Consider the following 25,718-nt stretch of genomic DNA (forward strand, 5'->3'; position numbering starts at 1 on the left):
TCACAAGTCCCCCTCCCTCCCAAAAAAAAATTTGTCCCTCATTTCAGATTTTTCTGATAATCGAGCTCAACTAAGGTTTCCATGAGAGTGAACGTCAGTTTGAATTTGACGAGGCTCGGAAAAGAAATGGAGACGCTATCAGGCGACATCAGTTTTTACAAGTCCCCCTCCCCCAAAAATGGTCCCCCATTTCAGATGTTTCTGAAAATCAAACTCATCCAAGGTTTTATTGAGAGTGAACATTGGTTTGAATTCGAACAGGTTCAGACAAGAAATGGAGACGCAATCCTGGCGACATCAATTTTTACAAGTCCCCCACCCCAAAAAATGGTCCCCCATTTCAGATTTTTCTGAAAATCGAGCTTATCAAAGGTTTCCTTCAGAGTGAACATTGGTTTGAATTTCAAAAAGTTCGGATAAGAAATTGAGACGCTATCCATGCAGGCGACATCAATTTTTACAAGTTCCCCTCCCCAAAAAATGGTCCCTCATTTCAGATTTTTCTGAAAATCGAGTTCATCCAAGGTTTGTACGAAAGTAAAAATCTGTTTGAATTTAACGAGGCTCGGACAAGAAATGGAGACGCTATCACCCCTATGCGAAATACCCAATTTGGTCTTTTTCAAGGTATCAGGTCGTTCCGGCCCCATAATAAAATAATGAATAATTATTATAAAAGTCGTTGAGTTTTGTGAAGTAAATTCAGGGTTAATTTACACATAACTGAAAAGTTTTGTAAATTTCGCAGATTGGAAGAATATTTATAAGGAAATAATATTGATGATCAATGACAACAGGTAATTAGCTTTTTATGGAAGGGATTCGGCAAAATAATAATATTTCCCCATTTGAGTAGTTTTTTTTTAACTTGTAAAGAAAAAAGCGTGTATGCATTAGCTTGGGGGTCCGCTTGTGTTTAACCAATTGTTATATTACACCACTTGAAAGGATTATTAAGATTAAGTTGTATACAAAAACAGCTGATTAATGAAGACTAATGATTGCACTAACTTCTGTAATATATGAATTTATTTTAATTATGTAATCCCAATATTCTAAAAATAACTGATAAAATCGTATTCAAAATAAATGCTATATACTGCATGATTATCCCTTCTAATTTTTAAGGGGATACAGATTTAATATTTATATTAAGAAAATAATATATTTTGATATGTAATCTTAATATGAATATTTTGAATATTAAACACAATGTTCAAATAAATGTCTCCCTTATGAAAACTATATAATTATTTGCATATGCGTCGATCAAAAGCACAAGTTTTGATCGTCCACCTTCGAGATTGTTCATAAAACTCATTAATATTGATGAACTACATGTCAAATAAAATTTTATCCCTTGTACATATTTTTTTCTATTTACATTGGGGCCGGATCGACTTTAAATGTGGAACGAATCGACTTGGGACTGGATCTTCATGAAGCTTTTGGAAAACGGACAGGGCCACAATACCAAACCAGATGGCTCATAGGAGCCTGTCAACGTATATTTGTTCCACCTTACAGAAGTTCCACTGGCAACTTTGTTATAAACAATGTCATAATATATGTTCCTGTTGGAACAAATATTCTATACCCTTTATTCCGTAAGGAACAAATACTGTAATATTTGTTCCATTGGAAATAATATTACAGAATATTTCTTCCACTTGGAACTTATATTATGAAGGAACTTGTATTTCGTGACAAGCCTATATCACTCACCTGTATTCAAACGCAGAAATCCAGATCTTTTACATAAAAAGTTAGGTTAAAATTGGCCTAGTGGTATCAGACAAGAAGTCTGATAGTCTTATAATCTTAGATGCATGATTTCTTTTGTTAGTTGTTATTGGCTTTGAAATAGCTGTCAGTAACCGCGAGTACTCTCAGATCTGTATTTAGTGTCTTTTATCGTGGGGATGTATAAGTACCCTGCCACGCCCACTCTGTGTTTTTGTTAGATGTATTTCTACTTTAATTTGTATCAATCTAATGAGTTAAGCCATTTTCAACTGATTTTTTATAGTTTGTTCTAATGTTGTAACAGAGAAATATGTACATATATGAGTATATATGTCTCTGGTTGTACTTTTACATCACTATCGCAGGTGAGGGGGAGAGTTGGCGCGCCTTCAAACTAGTTTAACCCCGCCACATTCTTTATGTGCCTGTCCCAAGTCAGGAGCCTGTAATTCAGTGGTTGTCGTTTGTTGCTGTATATCATATTTGTTTTTCGTTCATTATTTTGACATAAATCAGGCTGTTGGTTTTCCCGTTTGAATTGTTTTACATTTGTCATTTCGGGGCCTTCTATAGCTGACTATGCGGTATGGGTTTTACTCATTGCTGAAGGCCGTATGGTGACCTAAAGTCATTAATTTCTGTGTCATTTGGTCTCTTGTGGAGAGTTGTCGCCTTGGCATTTATACCACATCCTTTTATTCTTATAAGATCTTTTTGTGATTTTCCCATAGGGTCTAATATTAAACTATGATCCGCGTTGGCGGTCATATTGTTGGAAGATCGGAACGAAATGAACAGTCTTTGTACATCATCCCTGCAAAGATTCGTTCAATTTTACCCCATGAAAGGGAGGATATAGACATTTGATATTTTGAATAATGATATCATTAAAAGTTTTTTTTATTTGATTGATAATACCGAACAACCCTGCTTCATTAATTTATTCAGCGATTTATGGTTATACACATACTTTTCGTGAAAAATATTTAAAAAAAAATAGACAAAGTGATGCCTCTGCACTCCACTCATACGTAACTGTATTATAACAAAGTCAATGTAGGACATTGAGATATTATTGTGTCTGGGAGACACAAATGCCCCGCAGATGCAAAGTGTTATTTTAAAATACACAAAGTTGAGCATGGGAGCACATAGGTCTATGGTAAACTGTAGGAGGAGTTATCCGGTAACGCTAGGCAAGTACATACTCCAAAAATGACAAAGTTTAACTATCTCCCAAAAGAGCAAATATCAATAAAAATCAAAAGCCTGACCACATGCACACCTTCAATATATAATAATGTACAAGCAGCCTGCAAAGTGAAAACTTCCTAGCATTCAAACTGTAGGAGGAGTTATCCGGAAACACTATGCACCTATTATGCAAGTATATACTCCAAAAATGACAAAGGTCAACAATCTCCCAAAAAAGCAAATATTAATAAAAATCAAAACCCTGACCACATGCACACCTTCAATATATGTAACAAACAGCCAGCAAAGTGAAAACTTCCTAGCATTCAAACTGTAGTAGGAGTTATCTGGAATAACTTTTTACCCATAATGGCACGGACGGACGGACGGACAGGGGTAAAACAATATGTCCCACCCCACTAACTTAAATTAGTAAGAATTTTTTTTCAAGGACAGTATTTCACAGTGAAATATTGTAATGGACAGTATTTCATAGTGAAATCTTGTCCTGGACAGTGTGTCAGCAGACAATATTTTATATGAAATTATGTCCGACAGACAATATTTCATGCGGGGACATTATTTTATGTTGCACCTGCACGAAGATTCATTTGCATGTTCATACAGTATTTTGCAGTATTGAAGAAAAAACATCTTTTGAACCTTTTAACTTCACCTTTTTCTAATTCTCAATTTTCTAGCAGTGATTGTTGTCACCTAGCTCTGCTTAGCAAAATCTGTGGAATTATGTTATGCAGTGTCAGTCTGTACATATGTATGAACATCTTTTCCCCTTCTTCCCAGAAAGATCAGAAACTGAAGATACAAATTTTTAAATGTTATCTCCAAAGTTGGGCAGAAACTCGTTCAGAGCTGAGGTTGTCTACAGTGGTTTCAACATATCAACAAAATGTTTTACACTGTATATACTTATTTGCAACATTTCTAAAGTATCTACGAAATGCAGCATATACATTCTTTTCAAAACTGTTTGCATTACTGCCCTCTTCGCTGAACTTTGGTTGCAAAAGGTGGGTTAAGCTTTTTCGAGTCAATGCTGTCTTTTTGCTTTGAAAAAGAAATACCAAGCTTGGCAATATCTAACTTGCAAATCTGTAAAAAATAAATATCTGTAAATCACGCTACTGTTGGTACTGCCAGCAAATCTCATGCAGAAATGATATGTTATTGTCCGAAAACTGGAAAATCCTCCCTTTTTATGAACAAAACCCCATAACTTGGAAACGTAAAATCTAAAATTTATAAAAATAGAAAGGGAGCATAGGTCAAAGCAATTTTGGGAAAACTGAAAAATCCTCCCTTTTTACGAATAAAATTCCCTAACTGGGAAAAGCAAAATCTAAAATTTATAAAAATCGAAAGGGAGCTTACGTAAATAGATATACAAATTTCACCAAACTTCATGAAAATTGATTAAAGCGTTTTTGAGTTATTGTTCGACATGTTGACGACGGATGGACAGACGGACGGAGGGACAACAGTATACCATAATACGTCTTGTAAACAGCCATGTAAAAAGGTATGATATGCGACAAATATATAAAAAAAAAAAAACGAACCACAATAAAAAGTACATGAATAATAAATTAGCTAAAAAATTGGGCCGAACTTTAGAGTTTTCATAGGTTTAACACAGACAATGTTCCTTCATAGAAAACATGGCAAATGTTATTGAAACTTCTTTAAAATTAATCTAATTCCTTCTTCAGATGTGTTTTACTAAATTAAGAAAAGTCCATAGGCGGTCAATTCAGGTAACATATTTTAATGCATACAAATGGATAACATCATTGGAGTTTAAGGATTTGCTCAAATCTCAAAACCAGAGGATCATATCATCTTAACACTTATTTGGAACTATTTTTCTCTTGAAAACATAAATGTATTCACATGCCCAACTGGTGTCTGAATTAGTTGTGTTATTATGTTGTATAAATAATATATATTTGTTGTCGTCTCAGAAACAAAAACACCGAGCGCCATCTGTCGTCATAATGATCGTTAGCATAATACAACGATGACATTTAACGAATCGACATTTAACGAATCGACATGTTTCAAATTAGTTTACAAAACAGCAATATACGAATTTCAGCGTACCTTTGACAAATATTTAAGTGACGTGGTTACAAATGAAGAATGGCAAAATTAGAAATAGTATACGAATGTTAGATTTAATGAATTACACAGTTGCAAGTTACAAATTGACAATTTACGAATTAAGAATTTTGAAATTACACATTTGAAAGTTACAAATTGACAATTTACGAATTAACAATTTTGAAACTACACAGTTATAAGTTACAAATTGACAATTAACGTATTAAGAATTTTGACCCCGTTGGCTTTCCATATTACCGCGCCTACCTTTTGTGATGGCCTGTTAGATTTGTCTCCCCCTTTTCGTTGTCTGATGCCTGTTTTGTTTTTTAACGTTTACGGTAAGGAGCTGAGTTTGCTTCATTTCTAATCTTACATTACCCTATATTTAGAAACGTGCCATTTAGAAATCTTAAGTTTAATGATTTAAACTTCTTCTACATTATGTGTGGCTCAAAAAAGGTTCACTCAATTCGATTATATTCCAGACGTGAGATAAGTAATTGATTGATTGATTGATTATTGTTTAATGCCACTTTCAACACTATTGTGCTATTTCGTTGCGGTCAGTTTTTATTGGTGGAGGAAGCTGGAGTGCCCGGAGAGAACCACCGACCTTCGGTAGGAAAACTGACAATACTAGTCAATTAAGATTGGAGTCGAGTGTACTTGCCCCGTGCGGGATTCGAACTCACAACCTCAATGTCACAAGTTACTGACTAGTGATACATTAGTTCGACTACTTGGACCACTTGGCCACCGAGGCATCCCGCGAGTTGGACATTAACATATGTTACACACATAGTGTCACGTACCTCGTAAGCGCAGCTCCTATACATATTCAACGATATTTCACTCAAGGATAGTACGACAAATTATTTAACAATGTCCCCAGATGCGTATACGTCAATGCACCTGATACGATTGGATACATTTTAAATTGACTGACCTCTAACAGTAGGTATTGTTCAATCACTGAATCGCGGCATTGCGAAATCAAAAGAACTTAAATTGGTTAAAGGAAGGCAAAGAATGTAACGCATCTTTTTAGACAAGAAAAACCGGTTTAAAATTTATTCAGCTACCCGCCGTCCCGCGTCACACATTTCATGCTCCCCTCGCCCCGTAATTACCTGGCTTGCTCAGGTAAGGCAATGATTGATTTTTACTAACCAGATAGATGTATGACGGGCGTACATAACAAAAAAAATAATATTTGTTTACTATTTTCGAAGAAAATTTGAAAAATTGGTGTTGCGTTTCTAAAGTCGGTCAGTATATTTCACTAACATAATATGAAAACACATAAAAAGACAAAAGCATGTGTTAAGTTCTTTTGAACTTATGGTTTAATACAAAGGTATGTTGGCGATAGTTTGCATGAAATTTAAACATTGTCTCCCCTGAAATATACCCTTTATGCATAAATTGAGTTTCTATATAATCTAAAAAGACTCGTTAGCATTTTAGAATAGTTTACGTCTTTTATGTTGCATTTGATAAATTGTGTATTTTAATGCATGTTTTATTACAACTGGGTCGATACCACTGAGGGTTGACTATTAGTTGCCGAGGTATAACAAGCCCATTGGTCAGTGCGTCTGTGTTGGCATGAAATTTACTTAAATACCATACCTTAATCTTTAAAAATGTGTACATGGACAATTTTTTGTTATAATTTTGGTAATTTTTGGTTGAAAGTTCTAAAACACCTTTTTTTTGTGATTTGGGACTTAGTTATATTTAATGTTTGGTTAATTTTGGTTTAACAGCAATGACGCGCGTTGTTGACATGTAGTGTCATTGGTATGAAGAATCGCCCTTTTGGAAAAATCCCAACCTTTTACCAAACGATTACATTTTCATGATGACATTGAGAAATTGGTCAGAAACCTACTTAATATGTACGAACTTATATATAAAATTTTAAATAAAGGGTTTTGAAAATTCTTCTTCCATTGTTTTTATCGTGAAAGGTTTTCTACCCGTCACACTGATTGATCTATCAACAAGTACGTGTGCTTTAAACAGTGAAATTCAAAAATTTAAACCAAAGTTCGCAGAATGGTACTATTTGCAAAAATATTTTTAAAATCAAACACTATTTTAGCTCAAGTTACGGTATAAAGACAGAAGAACGGAGTCTTTGCTATATCCCCCCTGCCGTTGGAGGGATAACAATCGTATCATGTTACCTTAGAGTCTGTTCTCGGCTTAAGGAATCATTTAAACCAATCTACGGTACAAAAAATGCAATATCCGTCGTGTCAGTATAACCATAAATTAGCCAAGATTAACACAAAAAATTAAGCTTGAACTGCAAGGAATGTTTAAAGTCTACTTATGATTAATGAAGACCATTTAAAAAAGCGAAATTGACATTTAATAGTGAAACGATTAATAAGAGCACATAAATACATTAGTTTTGGCACAGAAGATGTCCTAGTTTGATTTTATATGCTTGTGGCACAAATTGAATATGACCAAGAGCTGCTATTAATAGTTTTATGCATAGACGAAGGAACCCCAACATACTAAAATATAAATACTGTATTAAGCCGGCGAACGTGTTTAGACGAACTGACCATATAGTGTTTCATTGTCACAATTGTTTTTCTGCTGTTTTCTAAATATTTACAGGTGCAATTGTTATGTGTTTATTTTTCATTCATGATGATTATGTACGAATCTTTTGAAAGGGGCAACATTTGTGAAATAAAACTGAAAATTGATATATAAAACGCTAGAACAAGCTTTGAATAAAATAAAAAGTAATTCTGCATTATCGAAATTTTTTTCATTTCCAAACGAAATCGTATAACCGATTATGTGTACTTGTTACATTTCTATGAATGAAAGAAGTAACGTGATTGGTTAATCTTTATTAATTTCGCATATGCAGAATTATTTAAATTGCATAATACAATTACGCATATGCATGATTAATAACGCAATTACATAAATAGAATGACTCGATTGCATAAATAGAATTACTCGATTGCATAAATAGAATTACGAATATGCATAATTAATAACCCGATTGCATAAATACAATTACGCATATGCTGAATTAATTACTCGATTACATAAATACAATTGTGCAGATGCAGAATTAATAACGCATACGCGTATATATATTTATGTAATATCATATAAATTAAATTGTGACACACAATCCGCGCCATACTGTGCATGTTTTGCCTTCTTCTCGAATGCTTTCTTGTGATATTGAAATACGATTAATGTTTATTCTTTTTTAAAATCATTTTTTAACAACCAACACATATTTGTAATCATTAGTTACCTCTTTCTGCGAATATAAGGAGATGTTTGATATATGTTAATTAGAAGAAAACCCAACAACACATACAAAACAATAACACATCTAGAGAGCAGCATGCAGGCTTTAAAAGAAAAACAAAATATTTTATTGAATTGGTGCTTCCGACGCGCTTTTCTCAATAAAAATAGCCTTACAATGTGTTATGCTCTATAAATTGCGCGCGTCTAGAAAAGTGATGAATGCCTTAACATTGACTTTCAACGATCTGGCAACACTGTCCTATATCCCATAAACAGCATATGAGTTTCCCAATTTGAGACAGAGAAGTAGACATGGCTATGTTATACTAATTTTTTATAACTGTAACACCTTCTTTTAATTTTAAACAATGGGCTAATTAAAGGTGCATACACGAATGATAAATAACAATAATTATAGAAATCAGGAGAGGTGGTGTGATTGTCAATGAGACAACTATCCAACAGAATTCAAATGACGAATATAAGTACACTTGACTCTTGATATAGTATTCATTTTTAGGAAACATAACATACGGAAAGTCTAGAGGAGAAAGTTTTCGTGACGACTAAATATCCATTAGGACTAAAACGTGCACGTTGTTATTGGCAATGGTATATTCACGCCGGACCAATATATTAAATCATTGGATGTTGTTTGTGTCAATCATACGTTTGGTAGAGTGCAAAATAATTGTTTTTAAAATATGTGTCCTCTTTCATAACTGGAACTAATACTTGAAATTATGGGCGTATTACGTTTCCGCATATATTGCAAACTTACAATTTCACTTTCCCGGTAAAAAAGATGATTTCCAATGAGACAGCTATCCACCATCGACAAAAGGGCAACGACTATAGGAAGTATGGAAAGTTAACGACCTTGATTTGCCTTCAGAAGTTGTCTTATTGTAAAATGTTTATAACAAATCAAAGGCACAGTGATGCAAATTTCTTCATATTCATACGATGAAAGAAGCGGAATAAATTATGTTTTTCTGTATCTAGATTTTTGAAATTATAACAGTCATATAATTAAAGCAGAATCTAACATAACTTGTCGTTGTTGGTGGAATGCATGACATCCCAAAGGAAATTAGTTTCATCTTCAATTGAATTTGAAAAATTTACAAATTCTTTTATCTTTATTAATCTTTTTTTATCGACCCTACTCAATAGCGTATTTGTTTGCAATAATTCCCAACTTTGCGTGATGCTTATTAGTATCAGAATTCATCACGAAATTTCAATTAGATAAGTCTCCCTTTTAAATATATCCTGACATTTCGTTATTTACCCGTTTTGAACGCTCGTTGTGTTGCGCTTGATAACATATCGATACTAAATATTAAAATGATGTCTTTTGATTGTTGAATGTCGTTATGTTGCTGTCCTGTACCCTGTTGCAGATGTTGCGACAGACATATATACCCAACATCTCCTTTCATTTATACGCTCTCTTGAACTTCATTTCTAAAAAAATATAACGCTGAATGTAGTAATTAATAAATGAATATATATAACATAATGTGATGATACGATCGCCACAAGGTAGTTCAGTGGCTATAGGTTAGAGAATCTGACAATTCTTCCCGCTGTTGTTTTTATTTGAATAGAATAAATTGTTTGGACTTAATTTCAACAATAAAGTCACAACAAATACAAGACAAAAATAACCATTAAAAAGCAAGAAAACTGTTACATATTAATACAAAGAATTATTTTCTATTGGTATTATTTTTAGTACGTTTTTCTATGTGAATTGTATTTTGAATAAAACAGTTTATTCACCTGAAGGAAAAGGATATTACACACGCAGCAGATGTAGTATGGTAGGTCCGTGTAACACTTAACAGTTCATTGTTTAACTTTTTTTTTAATTTTAGTTTTTTTTACATTTTCTATCAAAGATTTAAATTATCAACATTCCAAATTTTCCATTTTTTTTTTTAATTTTCAAAATTTCAACAAATAATTTAAAATCTAAAATTTGTTTTAAAATTTAATAGTTTAGATATCTAATCAAACTTTGAAAATACTAAACTGTTCATGCAGAATTCGCAAATTTTGTCTTATCATCTTCATATGATCATTATAACATAAAATGCATTTTCGCAAAGTTTTACCGATCTTTGACCACTAATAAAGACGAATATTACATATTATTAATTTCATTCATTGGATTTTACCAGTAAGTTGTGACGTTTTTCCTCCCTGGGGCATGACGGGATTTGAATTAATTTCAATTAAAGTCGTGTTCGCTTATCATTTTTCAATTTTTTTTTATTAATTTTAAGGGCGCCAATGACTGTGTCTCACAGCTAACAACCTACAAATAGACATTTTCGAAAACTGTTTAAAACTTTTATGTTTACATTGATGATGACATTTACAGATTTTTATATAGGGGTAATCTCAAAGTGGACAATGTTGATGAATTGAAAAGCGAATACCGCATTCATAAGATTTATTTCAAATCAAATCAACAAAATAAGTCGCGACGCCTGCATACAAAAGCAGCACACATATTTATAATTTGATAGAACTTCCTGGTGGAATGTTTGCAAACTCTATCCATAACTCTGTTCTTCAATTTTTTTCTTAACAGTAACTCTGTATTCTTTGATGAAATTATTAGTTTTCGACACCTCTCTTTAAATTTTCCGGTTTTCACAGTATTGGTTGTTTTTTTTATAGGATCCCGCAAGAGGATATCCATTAGGAAATATTTAATCATAAACAATCCTTTCAAGAGAGTCAAGCTCACCAGTTGACCATATCATCGCAATATCCTGAAAATTAAAGCTCTTTGGGATCAGCTAGTGACCTGTAAATTTCCGTTGAGTTTAAGTCAATAGCATCCACTGCCATTAGCAGTTTTTTCATACTGATGCTCTTAATTCATTTAGAGATGGTCACTGTACCAGATTATGAAAATGTTGGTAAAAACTAGGATATTCGCTTATTAATTTCATTCCCCTTACGTCAAAAATTACATTTATCATAAGAAATCACCGGTCGAAATGCACATCTGGTGCAGTAGAATTGACACCTTAATGTTATTGTAGCGTGATTTATCAGGTTAGTTTATTTTATTACAAATCATAGTTTTTTTTCCCGGAGCATGTCACAGCTAGTTTCTATGGCAAGGATTTTGCTCATTATTAAAGGCCTTATGAAAGTAAACGATATGATCTGACCAAAGCATGAACAACATTATTTCTAGGATAAGTGTGTGTGGCCTATCAGTGATACGCACGAACGTATCATTTCCAATTATTTTCAATATGTCTAAAAAGGTTTTGGCTGTTTCTCCAGTTGTTTGATGAAAGGAGTATCTGTGACTTGAAAACATTTGAGAACATAGTTCTACAGCATCGTCTACAATTCTATATCTAAGTTCAAGTAATGGTTCAGGGAGATAATCCCTTGTTGGAACTGTTATCCGGGGATGAAAAAATATTACGACAAAGACGTCCGGTATTGTAACAAGAGGGCGGGTATCTGTAACTATCTGACGAGCAAAGCCCGAATCTAGTGCTCAAACGACAAAAAAGCTGACCCAGAATAGCATATCATTGATGCAGCTTGTTAAAAGAAAACTGTTGATATATGAGAAATTCATGACTAAGAAAATATCTAAAATATTAAAGGCTTGAGAGTCATCTTTCATCAGAATCAAACGATTAAAACAGATTATGACTTATAGTGCAATTAATTTCCGTGATTTCCCAGTTAAATTAAACCCGAAAATTTCACATGTGAAATAAATTTCTTATTTCACTCCTCTTACGTCATATGTAACAATAGGTATTGCAAAGCGTTGTTTATGACGCCGCATCAAAATAAATTGTGAATGCGTAGAAAAAGATATTGATCCTTAATCTTTTTTCTTTAATTCAAATAAAAAAAAAACGTTTTCAATGCAATAAAAAGAATAAGAAATCAAAGAATTCAAATATCGAAAAAATATTCAACTTGTGACCGAACAACACTGATGATTAGCTCACGCGCCTTCGTAAATTTATGAGTTGCTTTGTCACTAGTTGAATATTTCAAGTTCTGTATTTGAATTCTTCAATTAGTTATTCTATAATCAAATACGTCTAAGAAGTTGCTGATTTCAATCGGAATAAAAATCTTTTATCTTATTATATTCGCTTGTTGGGCATGTAGCAACATCTTTCATGACATAGTGTATTTTGAGGAGACCCACAGGTAAGTTTACCTGTAATTATCATCGTCAACTTAAAGTTATTGTGAACTATAGTTTCCAAAAATGTCTAATAAGAATGAAAGAAAACGAACTCACGTGTAACGTTTCACAATAACGACTTAAAATGAATTTGTATAGTAAGGGTATATATATTTTCGATTTAATTATATACATTATTTGTTGAGATTTTTTCCAGAAATATTTGCTGAACAAATATTATTTAGTGACACTGTACGAAAAATAATTGCACGCTTTTCTTTAGCATTATTTTGACAACCATTTTAAGTACGCTAGGTCGGTGTGTATTAACTGATATGTTATCTTTATCCTGCAAGTCTTATCATACATTAACAGCCCAACAGATATTGCTAGCCTGTATTTGTATACTATACAGATATGATATGGCTTTAAAGCTCCGCCCACTATCGGACTATTTTTGCATATTGCTGTTGACGAGTGTTGTATGAACTTTTGTGACCTCGGAATGTGTATTGCAATTTCCAATGACGTATTGCTCCGTCTGTGAATGTTCCAATCTCCGATCCGCAACCCACTTTCTGCTCATAGACAAACATAAACAGCAGGATTAAATCGATTTTCTACGGCGCCAATCTTCAAGTTCAAAACTTGAATGTATAAATGTGTAACACACAAAATCAACCATACAACAATGTCAATAATCAGTGATTAATAAATATTTATATTATTTGAATATAAATATAGTGGGTATATGTTTGCTTAGTAACGGTACTTAAATTATAGTTTTATTTTAAATAATGCAGTTGGTTATGTCTTTGGATATTTTTAATTTTTTGTCATATCGTGACGCTTACAATACAGTTTGGGTTTTGCTTATTGGTGTGGGCCGTATGGTGACCCAAAACTGTTTTCATCCACTTCCTTTGGTCTTTGGTGGATAGTGTCTTATTGGCAAAAAAAACATCTCCTAATTTTCATATTGTCTCTTTAGCTCACTTGGCCTAAGCACCCATATGATATATTTCTACCAGCCGGTGTTTGTCGTCTCTGTCCGTCCGTTATCAAAAACTTTTAAAAAATTTTCTCTGAAAGTACATGGTCAAATTTTACTAAATTTAACATGACTGTTCCTTAAGGAATTTTGCTCAAATTTTTTATCCGGGTATTTGATTCATCAACAAACAAGATGCTAAAAATAGAACATAGGGGTACAATTAAGTTCTTTTTATCTTATATGTCTAAAACTGAAGCAGTTAGAGCAAAACTGAGTGGGATACAATTAAACCTAGATGTTAGTGGGTCAAGTTCTATATCAGATGGAATATTCAGAATAAGCAGATAATTGCCCCTGAAATTGTAATTGTTGGTTATTATCTTGTAAAATGTTGTATTGTATAGACAGAAAGAAACATTAAGTTTTAGTAAAGGTTAAAATGACCAGATCAATTAGATCTGCAAATAATTGAAAATGGCAGAAATTGTCAATTGACCCATTATAGAATTCAAATGCGCTCTGCCGATTGTCTTGAAAACTATAGTAGACAGTAAGAAACTCTGGAAAGCAGAAATGACGGAAATCATTTGATTACACCTAATAGATCTAGAGGTTATTGACCAAATTAAACATGAAGATATCTTACTATTGTTTGATTATTATCTCGAAAGCTATGATAGATAGATAGAAATTATCAATAGCAAAATGAAGGCGAATCAAGCCCCGAGGAATATTTTCTTATATTTCAGTGGCTTGTTATATTGACATTTATAGAAAAAAAATCCCAATTCTAAAGGCTGCTATGTTTACTAGAATCTATTTTATTTTTCGCTCAAATTTTGGAAAACAGTCATTAAATAGATCGTATACATGTAAAGTTAAATGCGTTGTAATGGTATCCCAATTAAATCCTATACTGTTTGAACAATTAATATAATATTCTGTTCACCATTTCAAAGTTGATACCGAGAATGTCAGTTTACATACATGAACATGCACGTACGTGTAATGCGTTTTGTGGTTGAACGTGAAATGTCACATATTATACTAATAGCATGGACCTAAGCATGTTCAGTCATAGAATAATCACGTCATCACACTATTTCTGTGAGAGAAAAAAACAGAACGGAGATTGGCAATGATACGAAGACAGTAAACATTCATTTAACACAGCAGACAAAATATATACCATATAGCTCACTGTATGTTCCCCAATGCGAATGTATGTATGTATCTATGTATGTATGTCTGTATGTATGTATGTATGTATGTATGTATGTATGTATGTATGTATGTATGTATGTATGTATGTATGTATGTATGTATGTATGTATGTATGTATGTATGTATGTATGTATGTATGTATGTATGTATGTATGATTGTATGTGTGTATGTATGTGTGTGTATGTGTGTATGTATGTATGTGTGTGTATGTGTGTGTATGTATGTATGTGTGTGTGTATGTATGTATGATTGTATGTATGTATGTATGTATGTATGTATGTATGTATGTATGTATGTATGTATGTATGTGTGTGTGTATGTATGTATGTATGTATGTATGTATGTATGTATGTATGTATGTATGTATGTATGTATGTATGTATGTATGTATGTATGTATGTATGTATGTATGTATGTATGTATGTATGTATGTATGTATGTGAGTGTGTGTGTTTGTGTGTGTGTATGTATGTGTGTATGTAAAAATAAGGAGATGTTGTATAATTGCCAATGAGACAACTATCCACCAAAGTTCAAATGAAGTGGATGTAAGCAATTATAGCCAACCGTACGGCCTTCAACAATGAGAAAAACCCATACCGTATGGTCGGCTGTAAAAGGCCCCGACATGAAAAATATGAAACAATTTAATTTAGAAAACTAACGGCCTAATTTATAACAAAATAATTTACGAAAAACAAATATGACAGACACAAACCAACGATAACCACTGAACTACAGGCTCCTGACTTGGACAGGAACATAAATAATCTGTCTGTCTGTCTGTCTGTCTGGCTGGCTGGCTGTATGTATGTACGTATATACTGGTACATTATTCCGTATTCCGTTTTTTGAGCATCCTACGAGAACTGCGAGGGTACAGTGGAATCCGTATACACTCCCTATCTGAATTGACAGAAATGTGTCACTAACATATTTACAACAGTATTATTCACAAAGACAATCCCATCCCAACACAAAAGGAGTGCTTGGACACCGGGAAGTCTGTTATTATCGAAATTAAGTTTTAAAAGATTACCACATTCGGGCACTATTCTGGCAAAGTGTTAAATTTACGCTTCGGTGAGGGATTGCTGCTTTTTTTCATGGTATCACAGTTTCCTCCACCAATAAAACTAGACCCCGATATTACTTAAATATTGTTGAAAGTGGCGTTAAGTTTCATCAGTAGAAGTGTATTTTGTTATCTTTGGGTCAGGAGGATATTTTGAAAACGGCATATTTATTTGCACCTTTTGCAAGGCCTGCTTAGTAATTTGCCATAAAATTATACTATGCTACGCCTTGATACCTTTCAATGCACCTGAATTCTGAGAAAATCCACACTTAAATCTTGTATCGATATTGTTATTTAACATCAGCGTAGTATTTAAACACGTCTAATACAAACGAAAATTCGGGAATGATAAATTTTCATTCGACTTTCGTTGGTGGTAACATATTTATGAAAACTATTAGTATTACATATTTAACCTCTCATTATAATCAATCAATTAGTCAATCTGTAAATCAATCAATTAGTCAATCTGTAAATCAATCAATTAGTCAATCTGTAAATCAATGAATTAGTCAATCTGTAAATCAATCAATGACAGCTCCACTAGGATTCTATAATTTCGAGGTTGTATTTATTGCATGACTTTTGTCTGAATTTTCATATTTGTTTGGAGTGTGAGCTTCTCTTTAGTCCTTTCTTATACCATTTACACAGAAGAAAGAAATATCATTCTTACAAACCTTTTATATGATTACATGAGACAAAAACAACTTTGTTCTTTTGAAAAAGAAGAGAGAAATTCAAACTCATAAGTCGAAAACAAACTGACAATGTCATGGCAAAATAAAACGAAAAACAGACAAACAATAGTTTACATAACACAACATAGAAAACTAAAGATTGTTGAGCAACACGAACAAGTGCTGTTATACAACTGCGTTTTTTCGATATGTTTTTGTTGGGTTTGTTTCTTAAAAAAAGGGGGGGTATTGAGGCTGGTAGCGCGTACAAATCTGCTCTACAGTGCCAGAGGATTTTTCAAGTCAGGAGCTTGTTATTTGCTGTCTGCCACATATTTATGTTTTCGTTTATTGTTTAGCATAAATCCGTCTCTTGGTTTTCTTCTTTAATATTTTGTATTGTCGGGGCCTTTTAAAGCTTACAGGATGGTATGGCGTTTGCTCATTGTTTAAGATCACATGGTGCATTTGAGTTGCTTTAATACATTTACAAGAAATAAATGAACACGGTTATGCATTCTTGTTAATGGATATCTGTAACTTAAAAAAATAGAAAAAAAAGTGCAACGTTGAGTTTAAAAAAAGAAATCTTCCGGTGTGTTATTGAAAAAGGGGACTTTGGATTACAGTAAAAATAATTACAGTACTATATATCATTATCCATTCTCTATTGCAGTTTAAGAAAAATTCTACCCAAACCGGCATATTGAGTCTTTAATCCATTTTAAAGCTTGTTTTTAAAGGTGTCAAATGTTTCACTTCATGTATAATCAAAACGTGAAAAGCAGTATTTTTTATACCATCGTTAAATATTCTTACTAGAAAAAGTTGGAGGAGAATTTAAATTCTTGAATAAGGTATTATTTATAATTCATTTGTTCGTACTTGTGTGTTTTGTAATCTGCTATTTTGTTATTTCACTTTTTTCCAATGGCAGTCCAAATTTTCCCGACCTTCATCCAGGATGGTCTATAGTTGTAAACTTTTATGTCATTTGGTCTCTGGAGGAGAGTTGTCACATTGGCAATTATTCCACAACATGTTATTTTATATCTTATTACAGGACCTATCTATTGTATGTATTGTTAATTTGTTCTCGTCCTGATCATGCATGAAATGTTTGCCACTGGACTTTATGCATCCAACAATCAATCATTCTCTTAATCAATCTATTGATTAGATGTAAAAAGGGGTGTGCTATATAAAAAGATATGTTCATGTGCTTGTCCCAATTCTGGAACTTGAATGTGATGTGCTTGCCATAAGTAACATGTGTTGACGATGGCAGATCTTTGATAATACATTATAAATATATTCACAAGTTGTATAGTCTCGGATAGAGTTAGACTTTGACATGTTGTAAAGGCCTCTGTCTATTGTTGTCCTCTAGATTTGTTTTTTGTTTTAATATTTGTTTGTTGCTAAACTGACCCATACCCTAAACATGCTTAACCTTATCTTTTACATAAACAGCTATCATTTTATAAAAAGCCTATTCTAAAATGGATATTTTTTAATTTCCGTATTATTTGGAATGTACTGTCAATCCCGTGAGTAAGTAGACAATGATGTATTGCAGTTCAATACATCCTTGGGTTATAGAATTGTTGAAAAAGCATCATTTGCCGAAACCTGAAAAGGATAGTGAAAAAAAACCAAATTACTCATGATAGAAAAGTTGATATTACAAATTCCGTTTAGAATCATAATTTCATATAAGTGTACGTGTACATAAAGCAACAAGGAAATAGGTAAAGTAGAAACAAATAGGTCAAGTTATAAAAGGATTGGGATTCGTGTTCGGCGAGGGAAAGGGGATGGGTTGTTGTGTGGGGAGTTCCTTACTCGGATTTGTGAACTAAACCATGTTTGCCTTTATTATGTGTTGTTTATTCTTTATCGTGTATTAGCGTGCTCGCCTCGAGTGTGGGATGGAGGTCTTGGTTTCAATCCCTGGCCATTCGAACCAAAGGTTTGACAATTTGTATTTGCTGCTTCTCCACCAATTATTAGTAAGAGCAGAGACTGGTTAAATCCAAATTAGAATAATGTGTGTCCAAATAGGATTACATCGTAAAACTGCACGTTAATATAAAGCAGGGCTTGTATTCATATCATATAAACATTTTCTCGTCCTGAAGATTCAAGTATACAAGTTGCCAATTTCAACATTACTATATTTTTCTATTTTTTTTTTCAAACTATTTTTTTTAAAGTTTTTGCTACTTCAAAAATGTTATATTGACCTAAATCAGTGATAATGATGAATGTTTACAATCCAACTCCTGCTTTATTCTAGCCTGCTTAGATTGTGAATATATAAAAATGTAATGCTGTTTCTCCTATCTATAATGATAATGCAAGTAATAGTAATCAGCCAGGTACCGTCTGTATATATATATATTTATTGACATCCTCAGTAATGTAACGCTAACCACCTCATATTGACATCCTCAGTGATGTAACGCTAACCACCTCATATTGACATCCTCAGTAATGTAACGTTAACCACCTCATATTGACATCCTCAGTGGTGTAACGCTAACCACCTCATATTGGCATCCTCAGTGATGTAACGTTAACAACCTCATATTGACATCCTCAGTGATTTAACGTTAACCACCTCATCTTGACATCCTCAGTGATGTAAAGTTAACCACCTCATATTGACATCCTCAGTGATATAACGCTAACCACCTCATATTGACATATAATCAGTTAGCAAATAATGAGCCAAATGCAGTCATTTGTTTTATACCAACTTCTGTAAAGATTGATACATTGGTTATGATATTTTCATGAGGATTAGTTGCGATTACATTTATAGTCAGAAAATATAAAATAGAAAATACATTGTACTTGTCAGAATTATATAAATTTGGTCTCATTTAACTGTAAATTGTTTCATTGTTTTGAAGAAGAAAAAGGTTTACATATGTATTTTTGAAAATCAATTTCTTTTGTAAACATTAATCAACATACTTAATCAGCAACATATGTTCTTAAAAGATAGGCAAAATGGACAAGAAATATTTGTAAGTATTATATGACGAATGGTTTCGTTTGTTATCAGACACATCTAACTGACAACTAAATGAATGATTTTTAGAACTATATAGAATGAGTTATCATGTTAGTTCTCGTATGACACTGAATCATTTGATATACAAATGATGAATATGTATTATATTTCATTCAAACATTTAGGATGTTAAAGAATGTTGTTTATATGTTGTTTATGTAGAATATATATATATACAATCGTCTATACATGTTTTTATTAAAATTTGTTAGATGTTTTGCAGAAGTTATGAATACTACGAAAAGGACAGACACTTATCATACACTGCACACAAACACTGATTCATTAATCTACCATCAAACACTAACATACTATTTTAAAGAGGTACTAAAACGCACTTAACAAGTTATTTTTATCTAAAAGTTCGAAATAATTGATAAAAAAAAAAACTGCCAATGAATTCGCTACCTATTCAAGGCTCATTCTTCATTATGACCAATTTGTCAAAAGGAACAAAATATGTTTCAGAAGGGAAGTGTATTTATACAGAAAAAGGGGGGATCGGGGGTTGGGATAATTCAACATTGAGCTTTCAACTGAAAACATTGTTCCTGATCGCAGAACTGAGACAAATTGACGGTCAATATATTATTAATCTAGCTATTAATTAGAAGAAAAAAATATTGAGTCGACTGAGAAAAAATATAGTTTATATTTACATGTACGTAAAATTGCATAACATCTTGACAAGATATGACGGTAGAGGCTTCTGTTCCATGTAATAAAAATAATTAATTGCCAGTTAAAAACCGGGTATGTGTAATACCTTTTTAATAATGTTAATAATCAAACTATACAGTTTATCACTTTATGAACAACAGGTGGCATTTCTGCATGGCCAAGTTGTTAATTACCTGAGTGGAGGGATAATAGCTACTGTTTGATCTTTACAACCGTACTGTATACAGGATGTTTACTTATCAGTAGTGTCAAAGTACGGACTGTTTTAATTATCAGGATCAAAAGGTGATCGAGAGGATTAATATTTTTCTTGTTTGGTTTTTTATTTGTCATTGCTTAAATTTCACATGAAAGAAAAGTTCAATATTTTAAAAGCAGTATGGTATAATTTTTTTTTTATTTAAAAAAAAAAAATTGGTGTGATCATAACATTCAGGATTTAGGAAACAAGTTATTTGGGAATGCGCACCCCTTTTTCTAAAGATTTTATATCAATGGTTTTTGTTGTAGTTTTAACTGCTCAAATATATTTTAACTTATTTAATAATTCTATTGCTCTTATATTTCTACGATATAGGTTTTTTTTAATACCAAAAATTTAATATATATTTACATATAAAATATGCCTGTGATGACAAACGTACTGAAAGTTACAGGACAGATAGTAACACATTTGATAGTACAAAAGTCACACATACTATTTGTTTAGTTTTGTTTGAAAACACAGGAAAAATTTCTACCATTTTTTTTGGTTACTTGCATATATTCATTTTACAATTTATGAAATAGTTCATTTAAACCTAGAGTAATGAATAGATGTCAAATTGTATGCATGAAAAGGATATATTTATTGGCACTATGTCATAATGAAACCATTTAAGTACCAAGCCAATTGTTATCTTTACAATTATTTTTTATTATTAATTTTTTCAGAATAAATTTTGTTTACAAAGTTGCCATATATATAAAAGTTCTAGAAAAAAATACAAAAATTATTTTGACAAAAGTTTTCTTATTCACAAAAAAAATAAACTAAAAACTGAATTGTGAATTTTTGTACTGTGACTTTCTATCCTACATTCGTCCGTAGGCAGGACTATGCTCATGATGCTGGGGTCTGATATAACGTTAGTATATATGACACAAATAGCAATACTTTTACATAAGGTCCAAGGACTATGACAATCATATATATTTATACTGATTTCCATTTTAAAATTTTGTTTGATTTTTAAATCTCCGTATAGGTTAATTACAAGTCTATCCAGTATTTCATTTTTAATGAAATAGCTTGATCAATACATATTCAGGTTTTTGCTAAAACCGTCAAGCAGATTACTGTGACTGACAGTTCTCAATTCTTCACATTATCTGGAGAATAAACTTATATAATTTTGAAATGCTGCTGTAGCTAACTAAAGTCGTAAGAAAGAGAATTTTTATCTTTTGTAGCTCAGAAAAACCCACATATTTTAATTTAACAAATCGAACTCCGTCGTCTTTTGGAAGCACGTGTTGGGAGTGTCCTATTTTGAATGCCGTTTTTACGCCATGGAAAATAACATATAAAATTGAGAATGGAAATGGGGAATGTGTCAAAGAGGCAACAACCCGACCATAGAACAGACAACAGCAGAAGGTCACCAACAGGTCTTTAATGCAGCGAGATATTCCCGCACCCGGAGGCGTCCTACAGCTGGCCCCTAAACAAATATATATACTAGTTCAGTGATAATGAACGCCATACTAAACTCCAAATTGTACACAAGAAACTAAAATTAAAAATAATACAAGACTAACAAAGGCTAGAGGCTCCTGACTTGGGACAGGCGCAAAAATGCGGCGGGGTTAAACATGTTTATGAGATCTCAACCCTCCCCCTATACCTCTAGCCAATGTAGAAAAGTAAACGCATAACAATACGCACATTAAAATTCAGTTCAAGAGAAGTCCGAGTCTGATGTCAGAAGATGTAAACAAAGAAAATAAACAAAATGACAATAATACATAAATAACAACAGACTACTAGCAGTTAAAACTGACATGCCAGCTCAAGACTTCAATTGAACTGATTGAAAGATTATGTCTTCATCATATGAATATCAGGCACAATCCTTCCCGTTAGGGGTTTAGTATCATACCATCATAACATATATGAAAAGAACATAACCCGTGTCATGCCAACAACTGGTTTTTAAATAAATGTGTTTAGTGCCGATGCAAAGACCCTATAAGTGAATCAATATTAACGCCAAAATATGCAATCTTTAATGACCTGACAACAGTATCGTAACTATATCCTTTCTTAATAAGTCTATTTAAAGGTGTTGTTAGCTTCAGAGGTGAATACTGACATTTTTGTGCTTTATAAAGAATATTTCCATAAAAAATTGGATGTGAAATACCTGAACGTATAAGAAGTCTGCATGTTGAGCTATATTTACGAACGATGTCCTTATACCGATGATAAAATTTAGTAAATGTTTTGACTAGTTTGTGATATCGAAAACCCTGGTGTAATAATTTTTCAGTAATACATAAATTTCTCTCGTTAAAATCTAAAACATTGTTACATACACGAGCGAATCGTACAAGTTGAGATATATAAACACCGTAAGATGGTGACAAGGGAACGTCACCATCTAAAAATGGATAATTAACGATAGGAAATGAAAAATCATCTCTTTTATCATATATTTTAGTATTAAGCTTTCCGTTAATGATATAGATATCAAGATCGAGGAAAAGGCAGTGGTCATTGTTAGTATTAGCTTTATTTAAAGTAAGTTCAACAGGATAAATTTCTTTAGTATACATACTAAAGTCGTCATTATTGAGAGCCAAAATATCATCCAAATATCTAAAAGTGTTATTAAATTTGTGTATCAGATGTTATTTCGATGGGTGTTTGCTGATTTTTTGTCATAAATTGTAACTCATAATAATACAAAAAAGGGTCCGCAATAAGTGGTTCTTCTTCTGCTTCTACCGCCACTTTAGGATGCACATGTTAATATTTTATAGAAATAAAGGTTGATTTGTGCTTTTGGTTTTTCAATACTTTTCTAATTATAAACATTTGATTAAAATTTATATTTATGCGAGTATCAAGCCTCGATAAATGGTTATCAATATTCTCAATGTAATAATTGTAATCGTTATATTTCAAAACTGTTATTTTACGTAGCGAGCCGTGATCTGTTTGCATACGATATAACACACGTATTTGATTAGGGTGACACACTGTGCGTCACTTCTGTTGGGTATAAGTAGTGCGTTGTAGTGGCGTGTTTTACTAAATCGTTTAGGTGTTCAAATGACAAACTGACAGTAATTTACAAAATCTCGATAATTACAAGATGAAATTTTATCGTGTTTTTTGCATTCTTAAATGTTAATTACGACTTTAGAATAAGACAAACATGATTTTAGCGTTTTAGTACCTCTTTAATTATCATTATAGAAAGGAGAAACATCATTACATGTAGCAGCTCGCTGGGGACAGTTAAATATAACAAAATGGTTGATAGAAGAAAAAGGAATGGATCCCATGGATAAGACATCTGAGGTAACATTTGTCATTATGTACTTTGTGCTATAAATAGTGATTAACTTAAATAGTCTTTTACATTACATTGATCTCATGGATTTATTAGAATGTTTTTTACATGTTGTGCAGAATTCACGACTTCTCAATTGTCAATTAAAATAAAAAGCGATAGCAAATTTTTGCACGACTTCATGCTAAAGAAAAAATGTTGTTCCCATCAAAAAGGGAAGTCATACTAGAATGGCGGAGGTTCTGTTAACAGTAAAACCTTGTCCAATCCACCAACAATAACTTTAACAAAACTTAGGATGATATATTAGAATGGCGGAGGTTCTGTGAACCGTAAAACCATGTCCAATCCACCAACAATAACTATAACAAAACTTTGGGATGATATATTAGAATGGCGGAGGTTCTGTGAACAGTAAAACCTTGTCCAATCCACCAACAATAACTATATAACAAAACTTAGGGATGATATATTAGAATGGCGGAGGTTCTGTGAACAGTAAAACCTTGTCCAATCCACCAACAATAACTATAACAAAACTTAGGGATGATATATTAGAATGGCGGAGGTTCTGTGAACAGTAAAACCTTGTCCAATCCACCAACAATAACTTTAACAAAACAATACTTTAACACAGTCATTAAACATGGTAAAACAACCAATGTTCCCTTAGGCTGCATTATAAAAAAGCATAAACATTGTTGAAAAACAAAAAAATGCAAACGTGTTAATGTCATACATAAATACTGTGTATACAATTCATAAGACTTAGATGAATGTTCAATAACATAGCAGAAAATAAATGAAAAAATAGGAAATTCATATTAAACATCATGAGCAACTGATTGATATTCATTAATGATATGTTATTTCTACCATGTGGGAAACAAGGAAATACCATCTGTCCGTGCGTGTGTCCGGTCTTGCAAACGCCCCCCAACATACAACGCTAGCCATATTTGTATGACATTTATATCAAAGATTTTTATCAAAAATATATTGGAAGAGTTTTAAATCAATGTCGATCAATTATATCAAAAAGATTCATATAAAAATAGGAAGATGAAGTATGACATGTATGACTATCATTGAGACAACTCGCCATCAGATACCATATAAATTGGAAGTAAGCACGTATAGCCTTCCAAAATGAGAGTAACTAATTCTGCATAGCAAGCGTTCAAAAACCCTGACATGATACATTTAAAAACATTAAAAAGAAAAAAATCACGGCCTGATGTCTGTACAAAACAATATGATAGATGATTGTTGGTTGCTTAACGTCCTGTTGCAATATTTCATGTTTGTTCAGGACGATAACAAATTACCAACAAATACAATAGGTGGGTCATGTAATGGGGGCCGTTCGGGATGTAGGTCGGCGAAATTTGTACTGCCACTGGAAAAGTCAGGTGTGTTGAATAGGAACAGAAATTTTGCCTTACAACAGGCCACCTAAAAGAGTTGTTGCAGAGGTTCTTACACGAGGCATCAGATTTAACGTCCCCATTCTGACCAGACGCGGCTGCGTTTTTGTACATCCGGCACAACCAAACGCACGCCATACTATGGCAAGGGATTTACTGACCGTAGAAGAAGACCAAGATCTAGAGTGACCATATTTCTATTCCCCAGTCACTCTAGCTATAGGGTGTTACAAAACAATAAACGAAAATCGAACAAGATATACAGCATGAAACGACAACCACTGAATTAGCGGCTTCAGACTTGGGACAGGTGCATACATGATGTGTTGAGGTAAAACATGCAAGCGGGCTCCCAACCCTGCCTTAACATGGGACAGTGGTGCAAAATAATGAGAACTGTACAAAACAATACACGAAAAAACAAATGTGATAAAC

The 25,718-nt window shown here is 32.7% G+C and overlaps 1 protein-coding gene across 1 annotated transcript in view; it reads left to right on the forward strand.

Moving 5' to 3' along the window:
- LOC127702762 (ankyrin repeat domain-containing protein 39-like) overlaps positions 1 to 24,308 on the forward strand; it is a 174,154-nt gene extending 149,846 nt beyond the window's left edge. Inside the window, exons 4-5 of the mRNA XM_052207066.1 lie at positions 23,760 to 23,864; positions 24,249 to 24,308. Coding sequence (XP_052063026.1) covers positions 23,760 to 23,864; positions 24,249 to 24,308 — 165 coding nt within the window. The remainder of the gene's footprint in view (positions 1 to 23,759; positions 23,865 to 24,248) is intronic.
- The last annotated feature ends 1,410 nt before the right edge of the window (positions 24,309 to 25,718 follow it).

Source organism: Mytilus californianus, unplaced genomic scaffold (genome assembly GCF_021869535.1).
Source record: "Mytilus californianus isolate M0D057914Y unplaced genomic scaffold, xbMytCali1.0.p SCAF_5, whole genome shotgun sequence".
Classification (NCBI taxonomy): domain Eukaryota; kingdom Metazoa; phylum Mollusca; class Bivalvia; order Mytilida; family Mytilidae; genus Mytilus; species Mytilus californianus.